Raw genomic sequence first — 18796 nt, 5'->3', positions numbered from 1 at the left:
CATTGATGGACACCACGTGCTCCCTGTCCAAGGACACCCAGGTACCAACATAATCATGGAAGAGGGGCAGCTGGGTCTGCTTTATAAAGGGCTCAGGTGATGAGTTCTTTCTGGACAGGCTTTTTACCAAAGAAACTCATACTCAACAGGTTCCAGGGGGAAATTAATTAAATGACTCCCCATGGGCCTTGTCAGGATTATCACATTAAAGAAAAGTCTGAGGAAGACTTGAAATGTTAATTCTGTTTCTCTGGGTACAAATGCTCTCAGAACTGTTGAATTTCTCCATCATTTTCTGTGCTGAACCTAACTTGATCAATTTTTTTCAAGAGGTAATAAGGAGGGTAATATATTTGTTGTAGTTTACATTAATTTGACAAGGCTTTTCACAAGATCCCACAGAAAACTTTGGTTAAAAATGTAAGAACCTTGAGATTGAATTATCTAAAATACAAGGAGCATACTGGAACAAACATTGGTTTAGTATAAGGAGCAGAAAGTAATGTTCAGAGTATTTTTGTGACTTGAAGGTCAATTATAGTGGCTTTTTGGAGGATTTAGTATTGGGTCCTGTTCTGAAGAAGAGTTATACCGGACTAGATTAATTTTGTTTTTCTCTCTGCAGATGTTGCCAGACCTGCTGGGTTTCTCCAGGTTTTTGTGGTAAATATTAATGACTTCGACTTGTACACACTGAGCACAATTAAAATGTTTAAAGATATCACAAAAATGGTTGTGCGGTTGAAATGATGGAGAAATCTATAGACTGCAAGAACATATTAATGGACGGATGAGGCAGGAAAGCATCAAATGGAATTCATTTTGGAGAATGACAAGACATTGCAGTTGTAGAAGACAAACAAAGACAAGGAAATGCACAAAAAAAGGTAGAATACTGAGAAATAAAGGGACCTTGGAGTATACATTCACAAATCCCCGAAGGTTGTAGGACAGATAGATAAGAAGGTAAAGAATATTTTCTTTAGCTGGGACACAGGCCAAGGTCGAGTCAATGGTAAGGACTTCTTTCCATTAGCAGACAGGGCAATAACGAAGGGGCATAAATTCAAAGTAATTGGCAGAGTGAGAAATTAAGGAGAGTCTTACTTCATTTAGAATGTGGTGGAGTTCGAAACTCACTGCCTGCAAAGGGTATTGGAGACAGAAACTCTCAGCATATTTACAAAGATAGAAATAGGCCATCACCTACAGAATGACAGATCAAGAGCTAGAAAATGGAACCAAGCTGTACAGCTTTTATTCAGCTGGCACAGGTACAATGGGATGAATGATCCCCTTCTGTAGCATAAATTCATTGATGTTTTTGTGTTTTGCTATCTATCATCCTGGTGACTGCATGGCACAATGATACTTATACACTAAAGGCTCCATACAACATAAGTAATTTGCTATTGATAATTGTGTTGTTGACAAATTATAGCAATCAAACTCTTTTAATCAGTCTTTAACAGATCCAATAGAGGAGACCTTTGGAACCATTGATCCAAAGTCACATTTTTCTTGCAAGCAATATACACTCAGCACTAGTTCTTACTGAAAAAAGTATTTTACTGTTGAGGAACACTAAATCTGTTTAAACTTTCTGACAATATCCTTCGTGTATATATTCCTGTAAAAGTCAGTCTCATGTAAAAGTCGACCCCTTAATGTTGGCCACAAAATCTTGTATTTTCTATATATCTTGTGTAAAAGTCGAACCTACTATATTGCACTATAAACCTCTTACAAAGGAAACTGCATGTTCCCAATTACCCACTTAAACAAAATCGCATTCATTCATTCAGACCAGTAACTCGAGTCATTGCTCTTTGTTTACTATATTGCTTCTCTCTTCATTCATTCATTCATAACTCTACTTAGCCCACTTGGTTTACTACAGCACATTTTGATTCATTCATTCATTCATTCATTCATTCATTCACACAGGTACTAAGTCTGTCGGTACTCATTGCAGTTTGTTCACGATACATCCAAACATTTATATCGTTAAAAAATTAATCACTTTAATTGTGCCATTATATCTGAATAAAAGTGAGATACCTTAGCTACATATCTTTAATTCTTTGACAACTTTGTTAATTTTGCTGAAATTCATTACGAGAGTAAATGGGAGGAGACTCATGGTTCATGTCAGTCCAAGCTGAGAATATATCCATTTCTACTCTAATCCTGCAGGAAATGGGAGTCTGGGTAATCCAAGATGGAGGATGGGAAAAATTTCTGGCTGTAACAGGCTGCTCCTTTGTCTTTGAGGTATTTTAGGTGTTGGAGGTGATTTCCTCAAATTCCAGGAGTAGTTTTATATGCTGTTGCATTGTTTTGGAACTTTGGAGAAAAAAGGTCAGAACAACAGCCCTTTTAAAAGGGAAAGGAACAGACAAAGACAGTACATGGTGAGGTCAGTGCAAAAGAGAGAGAGAAAAAGAAACCCATACTGCTAACTAATACAGCAGTGCACCTACGCAGTTACTCCCTTTGCTGTTTGAATTCAGTATCACTGGACATGGGAGTGCATCTGGGAAAATTAACAAACAGTGAAATTCACAACTAATCTCGGTGGAACCTATTTGGGAGAGTCACACCATAGAAACAGATAAGTCAATATTTTTAAGTGTGGCCAACAGAAAGTCTGCTTTCCTGATTATGTTTTATTGAGATATGTCTCTTGATTAAAGTTAAAAATATATGCCATAAGTATTAAGTAAGCCTGGAGCAGTGTTTTTTTTTAGATTAGATTACTTACAGTGTGGAAACAGGCCCTTCGGCCCAACAAGTCCACACCGCCCCGCCGAAGCGTAACCCACCCATACCCCTACATCTACATTTACCTCTTACCTAACACTATGGGCAATTTAGCATGGCCAATTCACCTGGCCTGCACATCTTTGGACTGTGGGAGGAAACCGGAGCACCCGGAGGAAACCCACGCAGACACGGGGAGAACGTGCAAACTCCACACAGTCAGTCGCCTGAGGCGGGAATTGAACCCGGGTCTCAGGCGCTGTGAGGCAGCAGTGCTAACCACTGTGCCACCGTGCCGCCCACGGTTTTGTAGAGGATTAAGACAGTGCTATTTTCTGGGTCTATAGATTGGAAGAAGCAAAATATGGCCTTAAGTAGAGTGATATGCTCTTGTTGGATGTGGGAGTTTAGAGAGAGTGTACATGTTACTGAGGATTATATCTGCAATAAATGCCGCTGGTTGCGAATCCTGTAAGATCAAATGGATCGGTTGGAGGGACAGTTAGAAGCAATGAAGTATTTACAAGAGCAAGGGGATAAGATGGATGGCAGTCATAGGAAGGGGAAAAGGTTGCACATACAATGACATGGGTTAACTCCAGGAAAGGTAAGAGGTAGGCAAGTAGCGTAGGAATCTTCTGTAGCTATCCCCATTTCAAACAAGTATGCTATTTTGGAAAATTTAGGGGGTGATGGATTCTCAGCAGAATGTAGCATGAACAGCTAAGTTTCTGGTATCGAGACTGGCTCTAATGCAATGAGGGGTACGTTGAGTTCCAAGAGATCAATTGTGTTAGGGGACTCTCTAGTCCGAGGCACAGATAGACGTTTCTGTGGCCAGCAGAGAAATATCAGAATGGTGTGTTGCCTCCCTGGTGCCAGGGAGGATCAAAGATGTCTCAAAGAGGGTACAGAATGTTCTCCAGGGGAGAGGGCCCAGCAGGAGGTCATTGTACACACTGGAACCAACGGTATAGGAAGGGGAAAGGATGAGATTCTGAAGGGAGAATATAGTGAGTGAGGCAGGAATTTAAAAAGGAGGTCCTCGAGAGTAGTGATATCTGGATTATTCCTGGTGCTGCGAGCTAGTGAGGGCAGGAACAGGAGGATAGAGCAGATGAATGCATGACTGGTGCATGGGAGAAGGATTCACATTTTTGGATCATTGGAATCGCTTCTGGTGTAGAAGTGACCTGTTTTCCCTGGAGCATCGGAGGCTGAGGTTTACAAAATCATGTCTGTCATGGATAAGATAAATAAATAAATAAAGTCTTTTCCCTGGGGTGGGGGAGTCCAGAACGAGAGAGCATAGATTTAGGGTGAAAGGGGATAGATATGAGAGTCCTAAGGGGCAACGTTTTCATGCAGAGGGTGGTACATGTATAGAATGAACTGCCAGAAGAAGTGTTGGAGGCTAATACAATTACAACATTTAAAAGGCATTTGCATGGGTATATGAATAGGAAGGGTTTGGAGGGATATGGGCCGTGTGGGATTAGGTTGGGTTGGGATATCTGGTTGGCATGGACGAGTTGGACCGAAGGGTCTGTTTCCGTGCTGTACATCTCTAATACAGAAGAATTTGGCAGAAATGTTTAAGACGCTTACACATTCAGAATTTAATAAATGTTTCATTTTAAGTGGGCCATTATACAGGCCATGACGACGCTGAACAGTGTAATTTTGCAGGATTTCAATAAATCTTTGACATGTTAAATTTTTAAAATAAGTTTGAAATAAAACTTACTACTAGTAATTCATTCTTGCTTCTCTTGCTTTTATTCGGTAATTACCTTTACCGTAATTCATTGTGTTTTTCTTCTTTACCCGAGATTAGCTGAGCGATCAAATTGACTTCTGATAATAATACAGTATTTCGAACTGCAGCATGAATTTCAGCCCCTCGAAACTAATGTCCATGTAATAGTTGACCCTATAAATTGAACCTTTAAATGTAGTCTTAAAATTTTGACTTTTACACAATATATACGAGATATATATTTGCTAAAGTAAATGTTACCTATTAATTTTGTCTAACCTGAATAATAGTGACAGCTTTATGTCTGATCTCTTGACTTCCACCAAATATTTTGCATTTTCTAGATGGAGCTTGAGTAGTTTTCTGGAAGGCAACTTTCATCCTGTTGCAGTAATCTCTCCATGCAGCCTGAATCACTGAAGCAGCATTATGAAGTATCATGCACATTTGAATTTCTTTACGAACAATGTATCCTCTCCAATGGGACTGTAAAACAATAGCTGCATAGCTGCAAACACAAAGGTATTGAAACATGCTGTTGTTAATCAGGACAAACAGAAAATAATTATCTAAAATACAAAATACTTTTTATTTGTTTAATCTTTAAATAGATAAAGTTATTCTAGTTTTGTTTTGAATGATTTGTATTCAATTATGTCTTAAACTTAACTGGCTTAGAATGGACATTTATTGAAAAGAAAATCTTTGACAAATTATTTTAAAAGCTCACTTCTTTTCCTTCTGTCAATTATTTTGTAAGTGGCTATCCCTGCTGCCTCCACTGTTACCTCTAAACCCCCCAAAGATCTATTTCTACCTTTTGTTTTCTCACCAACATGCCTCCACATCATGCCATTTGAGGGTGACAGTCTAAATTATATTCTTACAACCCCCAGCTGTACCTCCATAGGACACCTCGGCACCCCTAACCTGTTTGTGCTGTTAGCGTGCTTCCCCAACATTGGTTGCGGATAACTTACAACTTCCTCAGTAAAAACCAAGAAGATTGAAATCATAATCTGCAAGTGCTGCATCAAACTCCATGTTTTTGCCATTGATTCCATCCCAGTCATTGTTTGAGGATGAAACTTACAACTTTACCATTCTATTTTGCCACAAATACTCTCAAATTCTCTTCATCTCTGCAACAATGGTTGTATCTGTTATTGTGCCATTATCACTTCCAAATCAATTATTCAAATGCTCCCCTGTTTGGCCTCCCACAGTCTATATTCCATAAACCCCAGCTTAAGTATATATCAGCTGCTCATATTCTAATGAATACCAAATTCTGTTCAGTCCTCACATTTGTTCACTGATCCACATGATGTCCTTATCTCTAGAAATCTTAAAATTTTTGGATTTTTAGTTCTCACATTCAAATTTCTTCATGGTTTTACTCCTAATAATCTCTATAATCAGTCTAGAAAATGTCACCTACATCCAATGAATAAATAAAAAGCGTTATTGATAAGAAAAAATAGATGCAAATTCCTAGTTGTTGAACTAATTGACCATATGTCTTGAGACTGTGGTGGAGGTTAATTCAGTTTTGACTTTCAAAAGGGAACTGAATCATTATCTGGAAAGTAAAACTTTGCAGGGCTATGGAGAAGAGTCAGGGGAGAGAGACAAAGTGAATTGCTCTTGCAAGAGAGCTGGTAGATATGACAGACTGAATATCCTTCTTCTGTGCTGCAACAGTTTACAACTCTCTCTTTAAATATAATGCACAAGAAAACTTGAACACGTGCAAGCAATGCTTGAAGAAAACTAAACAAACAATTTGTGTGCTTTCTAAAACTTAGAATATGATGAGATCTGACCACAAAACTGCTGGTCCTAAGCATATTACATAGTTCCTTTTACACACCACAGCTCTTGGATGGCTAAGTCTTCTTGCTGTTTATTGCAATTTTATAAATCATGTTCTGGCTGGCTTAGGTAATTTTCACAAGGTTAAACTAGAAAACCATGTAAAAAAGAATCATAAGAATGGAGAAACCAGAGGAAGGAAGCTATTTGTAAGTCACATTATCATATTAACCACAGTACATATTGAAAAAAAAAGTTTAAGAGAACAAGAAAATTTGGAAGTGCTCTTATTTCTACTGAACTGCTGGTTGACATAACACTAAAATATTATCATATACTGTATTTTCTGAAAATCTCAGAATCTCTGCTTCTTACATTACTCAACCATCTTCACTACACATCAGCCATATAATTCAACTTCCACGCAATGGAAAGCACACAAGTTCGTTATTCTCGAAGCCAAGACTTAATAACAAATAATGAATTGTGGTTAACATAGATTGTAGCCTCTGCTATTGATTAGATGGTCTCAGGTCTGCTGTTTATTTTTCACTTATTGAATTTCCAAATATTCTGAGCTATCATAAAACCCAATACATAAATTATAACTACGTTCTAATTGTGTTCTTACTTTTCTAAGTTGTCTTCTGAAATATGTTGTTGATGTTTCTCCATCACATGCTCTTTATTCTGCTGCTGTGACTCTACTTTGTTATATTTAGAATACAGTGGACTTCTGCCTGTTCCGAAATCCTGCAGAGTAGTTCCCCCTTGGTTTACAAGGAGTCTGGGGTCACTGTGCTCAGAATCCTGATAAGCAAGATGTGACTGATCACTTTGCTTCATCTCTTCAGAAGCATAAGTAACAACAGTCTGAACTGGGTCAGAAACAACTTTTCTGTCAGCATTCTGGCTATTTCCTTCTGTATGATTGATGGTCAACTTATTATATTGCTTTTCAACACTGAGTTCTTCCTCATGAAGAGTATTAGGATGTTTTTTCTGTTCAGTGAGGCATGATTCTCCATACTCATGGGCATATCTGCATTCTTCAGCCAGCTGCATTAGTTCATCACAGTGCTGACAGCATGTTCCTGTAATGTCCAAAGAGTCCAATCTGTTATTAAAAAGGAAAAATATGAATTAAAAACAAAGTGCTGCATTTTACATACTGATGCTAAGGATTAGCATGGCATGACAGCAGCCAAGTTCATATCAGCCTAAACATTATCAGGAATTCAGGGACAGAAGCGACTTCAATGGAATACTGTACATGAAAAAAGTTGGGAGATCTTTAAATTGATCACACTGACTTATGTTCTAAATTTTCAATATGGGCAATTGTATGACACTGAAAGAGAATCAAAGGTATAAAATTAATCTCAGTTTCTACCACTCTGAAGGCACCATTTTCCTTATCGTACAAAAAAAAAATCTGACTACAGCACTTGCAGGCAATTTCTTTTTAAAATTTACCCTCTATCAAAAATATCATTACATTTTACTCTGGAGTAGTTGAGGTGAATTGAATAGATTTATATAAAAGGACATTATGTCGATGCAATTATTTTTCTTTATTCTTTCATGGATGTGGGGATCACTAGGGACGCCAGTGTTTGTTGACCATACCTCATTGCTCATGAACCTAGAGGCTTGCTAGGCCACTTCAAACGGCAGTTAAAAGTCAACAGTACTGCTGAGAGTCTGAAGACACATGAGGATCAGATGGGCAAAGCTGGCAGATACCCTCCTCTAAAGATTGTTGTGAAAACTCAAATCCATTCAATCCATGATAATTTGATGGTCACAATCACTGAGGCAAGCTTTACATTCCAGATTTATTAACTTAACTTACATTCTACCAGCTACTTTGGAATACAACCGATGCTCCCAGCACTTTAGCCTGGGCCTTAAGATTATACTTCCAGTGACATTATCACTAGGCTGGTATCTTTTAGAGGAACATCACAGAGTGAGAAGAACTAAAACCAAAAGAGAAAATGCTGGAAAATCTAATTGTAGCCCCAGCACTAATCCCTGTGGCATTCCACAAGTTGCACTTTGCCTTCTTGAAAATGGCCCCTTATCCAAACGCTCTGCCTCCTATTAATTAGCTAATTTTCTATCCATGCTAATATACTACCTCAAACACAATGGGTTCTTTCTTCATTAAGAAGCCTAACATGTGGTACCTTATCAAATGTCTTCTGAAAATACAAATAGATTACATCACTGCTTCCCCTTTATCTATCCTACTTGTTACCTCCTCAAAAGAATTTTAATAAATATATCAGGCAGGATTTTCCCTTCACGAAGCCAAGCTGATTCTGCTTAATTTTATTATGTATTTCTAAATGTTCTGCTATTACGTCCTTTATAATTCACTCTAAACTTTCACAATGACATCTAACTGTTTTTGTGTTCTTTCCACTTGCATTGACAGTTTTTTAAATCATCTGTCCTTTCTCAACAATCCAACTATTCTTGGAAGATTACTACCAGCACATCCATTATCTCTGTAGCTACCTCCTTTAATATCCTAGGATGCAACCTATCAAATCCAGGGGACTTATTGGCCTTTGACCTAATAGTTTCCCTTGGACTGTTTCTTTGGTGACAGTTATTAGATTGAATCTTCCTTTTTTTGGCTAATTCCAAGTTGTGCCCATTTTCTTTTGGGGTTTGCCACCACACAGCTCACAAATTTCTTACCAAAATCACCTCATTAAAGCCCCTCATTATCATGCCCTATGGCATCTCTCTTGGTTGGTTTCTGCCCACCCCAACCCTTTGACACCACTATCCCTACACACCCATTGCGCTATCAATGCATGCACTTGGGACACTAGGCCATCTGCACCAACAGGAATCGCTCGGACAGCCACTTTAATCTCCCATAATTTCTGCCTCGCTCTCATTCCATGAGGTAAACAGCCTTCACTAGGGCAGAAAAGGTGGTGTGATGCCCATCATTGGGTTCCTCACCTGACTGTGACCGGCTTGAGCAGGACCTGGGCTGGTTTCCCTTGAATGTGCCAGGAACCCCTGAGTAAAGGTTTACCTCCTTGACTGGCTGAAGCATGAGCCTTGGTGCTCGTGAGTGACCGTAAGTTAGCAAACAGAGGATGGTGGTAAGTACCCTGACAAAGTGCAGAAGGCCATTAACCTGTGAGTTCTTCTGGATGGCTGAGAATGCACTGACTCGGGTGGGAGCCTCAGACCAGGCTGACAGTCTGCCAGTCTTCAGCTGGTCGTAGTGAAAGAAGATAGCTCCCTGCTTTATTCAAGTTACCTGTCAAAGAAGCAGGGCAATAATTTCCCCTTATATGCCATGTCTGGGTTGATATCATGCACGATACAGGCAGCTCTTGACTGGCACTGTTTGACCTTGTGCACAACGATCTTTTAAATATGGTGCTGATGCCAAACATCCCAGAACTAGCAGTGGCAAGTATTTCTTCCTGCAATGGACTTGAGAATTAGGGTAGTAATGATTGATCAGTATATCATAGGGGCTTGGCACACAGTTAGTGAGGCAAGTTTGGGACATTAACATGAGGAAACTCTCCAGGTCTCTGGAAACTCTCCTTAAAATATGATGAAAATGACAGAGCTGATTTCTGGTAAAACTCTGCCGTGTATCTTTCCTTCAGAATGACCCATTCAATTTGATAATGGCCTTTCTCAATGGTTTCAGGGAAGGCCACTGAATAACGTTAGACTGGATAATGTGTTTGTCTTGGCCCATCCTTAAAGAAAAATATGTGTGAATTTGCATGAAGACTTTGAACATCAATATTTAATTAAACATTCACTTGAGGGATGGCACCTGTACCTCAAATGCCAAGGGTCACAAAATTTATAACAGCTACTTTAATTGCTTGTTTGTGTCTAGTTTTTTTTTAAAAGTCGTGACTGCAAGTTCACAACATGGTGTCTATTGTACAAGGCACAAGATGCTATTCTGTTTAAACAATTCCAAGGGCTTAGGCAATTGGACTCCATGTGCTGTAGCAAAAACAACTTCACTTTTCACTCATCTTGTTTTATGATAACATCGCTGAAGGGGGAGATTAAATCCCAGCTTGTCATTTCTGCTAACTTACCCCTTCCAAATATTTGGACATTATTGCTAGTTCATTGCTACCACCCAGCTGCAGACTCCTGTTACTACTGTAGTTAAGTCTGATCTGAACTACTGCCAGGCAGAAGAACTACATTTATAATGTGTGAATTACTTTTAACCTGGGATAAATTAACACCAGGAGAAAGTGAGGACTGCAGATGCTGGAGATCAGAGCTGAAAAATGTGTTGCTGGAAAAGCGCAGCAGGTCAGGCAGCATCAAAGGAGCAGGAGAATCGATGTTTCGGGCATAAGCCCTTCTTCAGGATTCCAGAAGGGCTTATGCCCGAAACGTCGATTCCCCTGCTCCTTTGATGCTGCCTGACCTGCTGCGCTTTTCCAGCAACACATTTTTCAGCATAAATTAACACCAACTTTGCAATGCTGCTTAACAAAATTTAGGAAACAATATGGGTAAATACTTTTGAGACAGAAGGCAGTATTTGTAGGTTTTCACAATGGAAAGAGCTCTAAACTGCGCTGGCTTTGCAATAAACTCAAATTGAGAAAGGATGAAACAGTCACTTGCTGTTCACCTTGAAAACATGCAATAATCTTGTCACTGTGACTGATATCATTTTATTGACTGCCTGTATCAATTATTTACTTTCTCAAGAGAACCTCTGTAAAGCAGTTGCAAAACATTAATCTCTAATTGTTATGATCAAATATGGTCTGCAAAGATGCCATAGACTAAATAGAATGAGGGAACAGGTAATGAACATTTTAATTAAGGGTTAGTCAGCTGTCAATTGGCTGTATAAATATAGAGAGCATTGGCTCTTGTAGTACATGGGAGTGTCCCTACCTTGAACTAGGAGGCTGGGTACAAGTCTCACCTGCTCTGACGGTATGAAAGAACATCTGTGACCAGGATGACTTAAAAATATGTAGGAAACTAGTAATCTGTGATGTGTGAATTTTATGGAACATTGTTAACTGAAAAAATGCTCTCACTAAAAGTGTAGACTCGTACCTTCAAAAATATTAATCTTCTTCTGTATTAGAGTCATAGCAAAGGATATTGAGTCAAAATGTAAAGGTTTCAGGTACAATTAGTCCACTTATGTTTTTTGATAGTGAGCTTTAAGACAATTGAGGAATGAAATTACAACATGAAACTGGACTATTTCTTTACCCAAAAAGAAATAAGTTATGGCCTTTGCACTTTCCTCACAACACAAATGCCTGAAACACAACACAAATGCCCAAGAAGCAATGTGTTTTTGGGATTGGAGTCTACGATTTGAACATAGACAAAGTTTGGATAGATTGTTAACTGTCATGGATAAAATTGACCAAAAAAGATGATTTGAGTGTTTATGAGTAGTTTTGACAAATTTTAAAAGACCAAGGATATTACCATGCAAGTGTACATAATGGAATTTAGCAGACTGCATGCAAGACTGCAGAAATTTTATTTGGAAATTATCCAATCTGTGCTGGTACTTAAGTTATTTGATGGTACAAAAGTATCAAGTATAGAATGATTCTAGTTTGTATGGGAGTTAAATTGTGGATAAGCATACATTAAAAGTACATTAAAAAATTCTTATCAAAGCAGCATTTGTATTGCAAAAAGGGCAATTACTGGTACTTCAAAAAATGGAGTTTTCAATATTAGCAATTGTCATGAGCATTGAGATACAGGTCACAGGCAAGAGTATGTAAAGTGACATGTAAATATTAGAAATTAAGGCAGAAGTGTTGTTGATATTTAAAAATCAAAGTTTAAAATTTACAATAAGAGAATGAATCCGAAAAATGCTCAGGTTGTAGTCAATTGGTATTTCAGGTGTGATTCAAACTACCATTATGACATGAACTGTCTCAAACATATAAAATAGCTCGCAAAACTAAACAGGAAACAGAAGATTCAGAGGAAGAAGATGGAGGTGTGGATCAAAGTGAGGGCATCATATTGTGACAACAGGTTGCAGTTCAGTGAATGCTTTGGTGGAACAGCCTTTCAAATGTACAATATTACACAATGGATGCACATTTACAATGTGTGTAATAGTCTGGCTAAAATGCTGCCTAGACTCTTCCACTGAGAAGAGCATAGAAGGTCAGGCATCATCCAAGGCGCAGGAGAATCGACGTTTCTAGCATAAGCCCTTCATCAGGAATGTTATTCAAGGTGGGCTTCCTTAGAAAGGCTTATGCCCGTAATGTTGACTCTCCTGCTTCTGGGATGCTGCCTAACCTGCTATGCTTCTCCAGCACCACGCTTTTTGACTCTGATCTCCAGCATCTGCAGTTCTCACTTTCGCTTATAAGAAAGACCAGGATAAAATCAAAGAATTTACAAATTACACCAGTTTCAGATTTAGGGATGACAACACACCAAATCTTTGAAAAAGATTTTGTGGTAATTCCTTGTAGTATCGTGAAAAGCAATCATTTAATTGGCACAAATATGGTGTCTCGTCTGTTAATGTTGTTATTAATTTGGTTATTGATGAAGAAAGCACGGATGAAACTGGGTATGCAAAGCAATAGAGCTATTGTATTTAGAAAATCTGTGACTTTGAAAATTACATTATTGGGATACAATTGTATTCCTTTGAAAGGAACATAATCTCTTCAATAAAGCAATTCAACTGTAAATAACTGAGGACAGAAATTTAGTAGCTTAAAAGTCAATTGTGTTAAAATCACACAGGAAATTCTACTCTCCAAAAGTTTCAAATTTTAGTAAACGATACAGAATTAAGGTTTAAGGAGTATTATAAGTTCATGCAACAGATATGAGCTATATGAGATGTTTAAAAAAAAGGACGCTGTCACAGCTTATTCGAAAGCTGCCCTTAGCAAAAGATTTCAATAAGAACCAGGCCAGGTTTCAGATCTTTCGGTGGGAGAGCATTTCAGTGACAGTGACAGTGACCACAACTGCCTCATCTTTACCAGAGCCACGGACAGAGATAGGAACAGACAGTATGGGAAGGTATTTAATTGGGGGAGGGGAAATTATACTGCTATTACACAGGAGCTGTGGAGTATAAATTGGGAACAATTGTTCTATGGATAAGGCACAACAAAAATGTGGAGGCTGTTAAAACAGCACTTGTTGAGACCATTGGATAACTTTGTCCCACTGAGACAGGCAAGGAATGATAAGGTGAACGAGCCTTGGATGATAAGAGAAGAGGAGCTTTTCGACAAGAGGAAGAAGGAAGCTTACTTAAGGTTGAGGAAGCAAGGATCTGGCACAGCTTTGGAGAATTACAGGGAAGCTCAGAAAGAACTCAAAAATGGACCGAGGAGAAGTAGGAGAGGGCACGGAAATGACTTGGTGGGAAGGATTAAGGAAAACTCAAAGGCATTCTACATTTACGTGAGGAATACGAGAATGATCAGAGAGAGGGTGGGGCTGATCAGGGAGAGTGAAGCGAACTTGTGCCTGGAGTCTGAAGGGGTAGGGAAGGGCCTAATTGAGTTTTTTGCTACAGTAATCACTAGACAGAGGGACCTTGTTGATAGTGAGAACATCACGGACCAGGTTAAAAGGCTTGAACAGATTAATATTAACAAAGTGGATGTGTTGGAAATTCTGAGAAGCATCAAGATAGATAAGTCCCCAGGGCCAGATCAGGTATATCCAAGGTTGCCACGGGAAGCGCGGAATGAGATTGCTGCGCCTCTGGTGATGATCTTTGCATCCTCACTCTCTGCAGGAGTAGTAGTGGATGATTGGAGGGAGGCAAATGTTCCTTGTCTGTGGTAAGCAACATACTGGAAAGGATTCTGAGAGATAGGATTTATGACTATTTGGAAAAAAACATACTTTGATTAAAGATAGTCAGCATGGCTTTGTGGGGGGCAGCTCATGCCTCAGAGGTCTTATTGAGTACTTTGAGGATGTGACAAGTTGAAGAAGGTCGAGCAGTGGATGTGGTGTATATGGAGTTCAGTAAGGCATTTGATAAGATTCCCCATGGTAAGCTCATTCAGAAAGTTAGGAGGTGTGGGATACAGGGAAACATGGCTGTCTGGACACAGAATTGGCTGGCGAAAGAAGCGAGTGGTAGTGGATGGAAAGTATTCCACCCGGAGGTCAGTGACCAGTGGTGTCCTGCAGGCATCCATTGTTGGGCCTCAGCTCTTTGTAGTTTTCATAAATGACATGGATGAAAAAGTGGAAGGGTGGGTTAGTAATTTTGCCAATGTCACAAAGGTTGGTGGTAATGTAGATAGTGTCGAAGGTTGTTGCTGGCTACAACAAGACATTGACAGGATGTAGAGCTGGGCTTGAAAAGTGGAAGATGGAGTTTAACCTGGATAAATGCGAAGTGATTCATTTTGGAAAGTCAAGTTTGAATACAGAATACAGGCTTAAAGACAGGACTCTTGGCAGTGTGGAGGAACAGCGGGGTCCACGTACATAGATCCCTCAAAGTTGCCACCCAAGTTGATAGGGTTGTTAAGAAGGCATACGGTATTTTGGCTTTTATTAACAGGGGTATTGAGTTTAACAGAAATGAAGATTTGCTGCAGCTGTATAAAACTGTGGTTAGACCACACTTGAAATATTGTGTCCAGTTCTGGTCACCTCATTATAGGAAGGATGTAGATGCTTCAGGGAGTGTGCAGAGGAACTTTACCAGGGTGCTGCCTAGACTGGAGGGCTTGTCTTGTGAAGAGAGGCTGAGTAAGCTAGGACCTTTCACACTGGAGAGAAAGAGGAAGAGAGGTGACTTGACAGAGGTGCACAAGGTAATGAGAGACATAGATAGAGTAGATAGCCAGAGACTGTTCTCCAGTGCAGAAATGGCTGTCACGAGGGGTTATAATTTTAAAGTGATTGGAGGAAGGTATAGGGGCGATGTCAAAGGTAGGTTCTTTATACAGAGATTGGTGGGTGAGTGGAATACACTGCCAGCGGTGGTAGTAAAGGGGACATTAGGGACATTTAAGCGACTGCTGGACAAGCACGTGGACGGCAGCAAATTGAGGGGTATATATAGGTTAGGTTGATCTTAGATTAAAATAAATGCCTGACACAACATTGTGGGCCGAAGGGCCTATACTGTGCTGTACTGTCCTATGGTCCATTGTCACTATCTTATAGACTTAAAAGTATAAAAGTAAGATATTAATATAGATTAGACATTCAGCAAATCATTCTGTCATCAGAATGACATGCAAGAAGATAATTGTGAATAAGGTAAGGGAAAACCAGACCTGGACCAGAAGAAAAGAATTTCCACTGACATTGTGAGAGTGGTAGGGTAAACCTTGCTAATGATGAATTTGAAGATGTTTATGCAAAATGAACAGCAGAAAGCACTTTTAGCAATGGGGAATGTAAACGGAACCATTCAGTAACAGGCATAATTACACAGACAAAAGTGTGGTGTTGGAAAAATACAGCAGCTCAGGCAGCATCTGAGGAGCAGGAGCATTGACATTTCGAGCATAAGCCCTTCATTGGTAATGTAGTGGGGTGAGAGGCAAGGGGGCTGAGAGATAAATGGGAGGGGGATGGAGCTGGAGCGGAGATTGCTAGGAATGCAATAGGTAGATGAAGGTGTAGGATGATGGTGATAGATCGGAGCGGAGGACGGGATGGACATGTGAGAAGGAAGATGGACAGGGTAGGACCAGTTCAAGAGGGTGGTGCTGAGTTGCATGGTTGGATCTGGGATAAGGTAGGGGGTAGGGGAGATGAGGAAACTGGTAATATCGACATTGATGACGTTGGTTGGAGGGTCTCAAGGCAGACGATGAGGTGCTCTTCCTCATGTTGTTGGGTGGCTAGGATTTGGCGGTGGAGGAGGCCCAGTTCTTGCAAGTCATTGGTGGAATGGGAGGGGGAGTTGAAGTGGTTGGCCACAGGGCAGTGGAGTTGTTTAGTGCATGTGTCCTGGAGATGTTCTCTGAAACAAGTTAATAGAAGATGCCAAACGACAACAACTGTAAAGTCGCAGTGAAAAGCAGATGTACATAGAGGTGCCAAACAGGGGAAACCAACCCTATCAGGAGATGCCCTTTCTTATTTGCATAGAAAAGCTATCTCCTTTTGGGACTTGTAAGGATAAAGCAAAGCTCATGGCATGAGGTTTGGAAGAAAAACTGGGGACCAAGATATAATAACAGGAGAAGCAATTTTGAACTTTTTTGGCTTTGTAAGTAATAAATGCTTGGGATATGGGTCAATTACCGTTAAGGTAGCATTTCAGCACATAGGTCAGCTCCATCATCCAAACGAGGCATCAAATACAGTGGAAACACTCCAACACTCCATGGAAGTCAGCCCCACCCTATTCAGCTTCTCCCTATAGCTCAAAACCTCCAACCCTGGCAATATCATTGTAAATCTTTTCTGAACCCTTTCAAGTGGTGACACAGTGGTTAATACTGCTGCCTTACAGCGCCAGAGGCCCAGGTTCAATTCTCGCCTCAGGCAAATGTCTGTATTGAGTTTACACATTCTCCCCGTGACTGCGTGGGTTTCCTCCGGGTGCTCCGGTTTCCTCCCACCACCCAAAAATGTGCAGATTAGGTGAATTGGCCATGCTAAATTGCCCATAATGGTAGATGTAGGGGGGTGGATTGCTCTTCGGAGGATCGGTGTGGACTTGTTGGGCCAAAGGGCCTGTTTTCGCTCTGTAAGTAATCTAATCTAATCAAATTTCACAACATCATTCCTATAGCTTATTACAAAAGGAATGAAGATTAAATAATGTAAACAAATCTTTATATCTTACAAATTCAAGATTTAAAACAACACAGTAAAATTATAATTCCATTAATCCCAAAACACAGCTTTGTATACTTAAAAGCTACAAAACAACTTTCAAACACCATTCATTGTAAAGTAGTCACAACACCACTTGTGTAATACTCATATCAGATTTCCTGTATCAATCACCTTGGTTGGTTTAAGTCACCCTCAAATTCAATTGGAACTGCAGGTAGCTTCTTCCTGGAGCTACAACACATCTGAGGTTCAATGTACTCAGTTTAAAATAACATTCTCAGGGATTTTCATCTCAAAATGATTTTGATCTTGATCAAACACTAACGTTTCATTCAAAGGTAATCTAATTCAATGTATTTCTCAGGAAGACTGATCTATATACAGTACCCATCCTGTTCCAAAGTCTTCACAGGACTAATACTACCGAAAGTTAGAAGTTAAACTAAAAGTTTCCGCTCAGACATGGTTGTTTTTCTTCAGTTTAAAAAAAACAACAAATTCCAGAACTGTCTAACAAATATTTGAGGCCCCATTATTTACCATATTGGGCCACAAACAATCAGAAGTAAACCCTAATCCATTAGTGCATGAAATCTATTCAGTCTCGAAGTAGATTTCTGAAGCTGCTCTTAAACTAAATCATCATATTTGCAGGTTATGACAATTCAAGTTATGATAGCGATCATGATGATTTTATCAGTATCTCTTTCATCATTTCTGTATTCTTTGACATGGTCCACCACAGCATGCAACTCTAAAATTTCTTCTATAGATCATTGTCTTTCCATTTTCTCACCTACCTTAAAACCAAGCTTTTACTCAACCCTTCTGGTAACTTATTCTTTGACACAGCTAATGTTTGCTCATTTCCGCATCTTGGAACATTTTTGATATGTAAAACCTTGATTGTAAATATTGATTTTTATTGTTGTCACATGTACGAGATACAGTGAAAAGTATTGTTTTGTGTGCTATCACACTATATAAAGTGCATCAGTGTAGATCACGGCAGATCATACTATATAAAGTGCATCAGGGTAGCAGAACAGAGTGCAGAATACAGTGCTTCAGCTGCTGGGAAGGTGCAGAGAGAGAGAGAGAGAGAAAGATCAGAATTAATATTTGAGAGGTCCATTCAAAGGAGAAGAAGCTATTGTCCAATGTGTTCAACAGAAGAGGGTGGAAGAGAGTAAAACCAGGATGGGAGGATCTTTGATTATGTTGGTTGCTTTCCTGAGGCAGTGGGAAATATAGATAGAGGCAATAGGTGGGAGGCTGGTTTATGTGATGGACTGGACTGTGTTCACAACTCTCTGTAGTTTCTTGTGGCCTTGGGAAGAGTGGTTGCCATACCACACTGTGATGCATCTAGGTAGGATGCTGTCTATGGTGCATCTGTAAAAAATGGTAAGAGTCCTTCTGGACATGTCGAATTTCCTTAGCCTCCTGAGAAAGTACAGACATTGGTGTGCTTTCTTGGCCACTGCATCAATATGGGTGGATGAGGACAGATGGTTGGTGATCATCACTCCCAGGATCTTGACACTTTTGACCATCTCCACCTCAGCATCATTGATGCAGACAGGGGTATGCCTTCCACTCTGCTTCCTGAAGTCAATGACCAGCTCC

At 39.7% G+C, this 18796-nt stretch overlaps 1 protein-coding gene across 1 annotated transcript in view; it reads right to left on the bottom strand.

Annotated features, from left to right (window-relative positions):
- lrriq1 (leucine-rich repeats and IQ motif containing 1) overlaps window positions 1-18796 on the bottom strand; it is a 183768-nt gene that overhangs the window by 83392 nt on the left and 81580 nt on the right. The window contains exons 17-18 of the mRNA XM_072552684.1: window positions 6969-7454; window positions 4802-5030 (exon numbers count right to left, since the gene is read on the bottom strand). Coding sequence (XP_072408785.1) covers window positions 4802-5030; window positions 6969-7454 — 715 coding nt within the window. The remainder of the gene's footprint in view (window positions 1-4801; window positions 5031-6968; window positions 7455-18796) is intronic.

Source organism: Chiloscyllium punctatum, chromosome 32 (genome assembly GCF_047496795.1).
Source record: "Chiloscyllium punctatum isolate Juve2018m chromosome 32, sChiPun1.3, whole genome shotgun sequence".
Classification (NCBI taxonomy): domain Eukaryota; kingdom Metazoa; phylum Chordata; class Chondrichthyes; order Orectolobiformes; family Hemiscylliidae; genus Chiloscyllium; species Chiloscyllium punctatum.
Note: the sequence above shows the minus strand (reverse complement) of the source record. Positions and strands in the feature narration are given on the sequence as shown.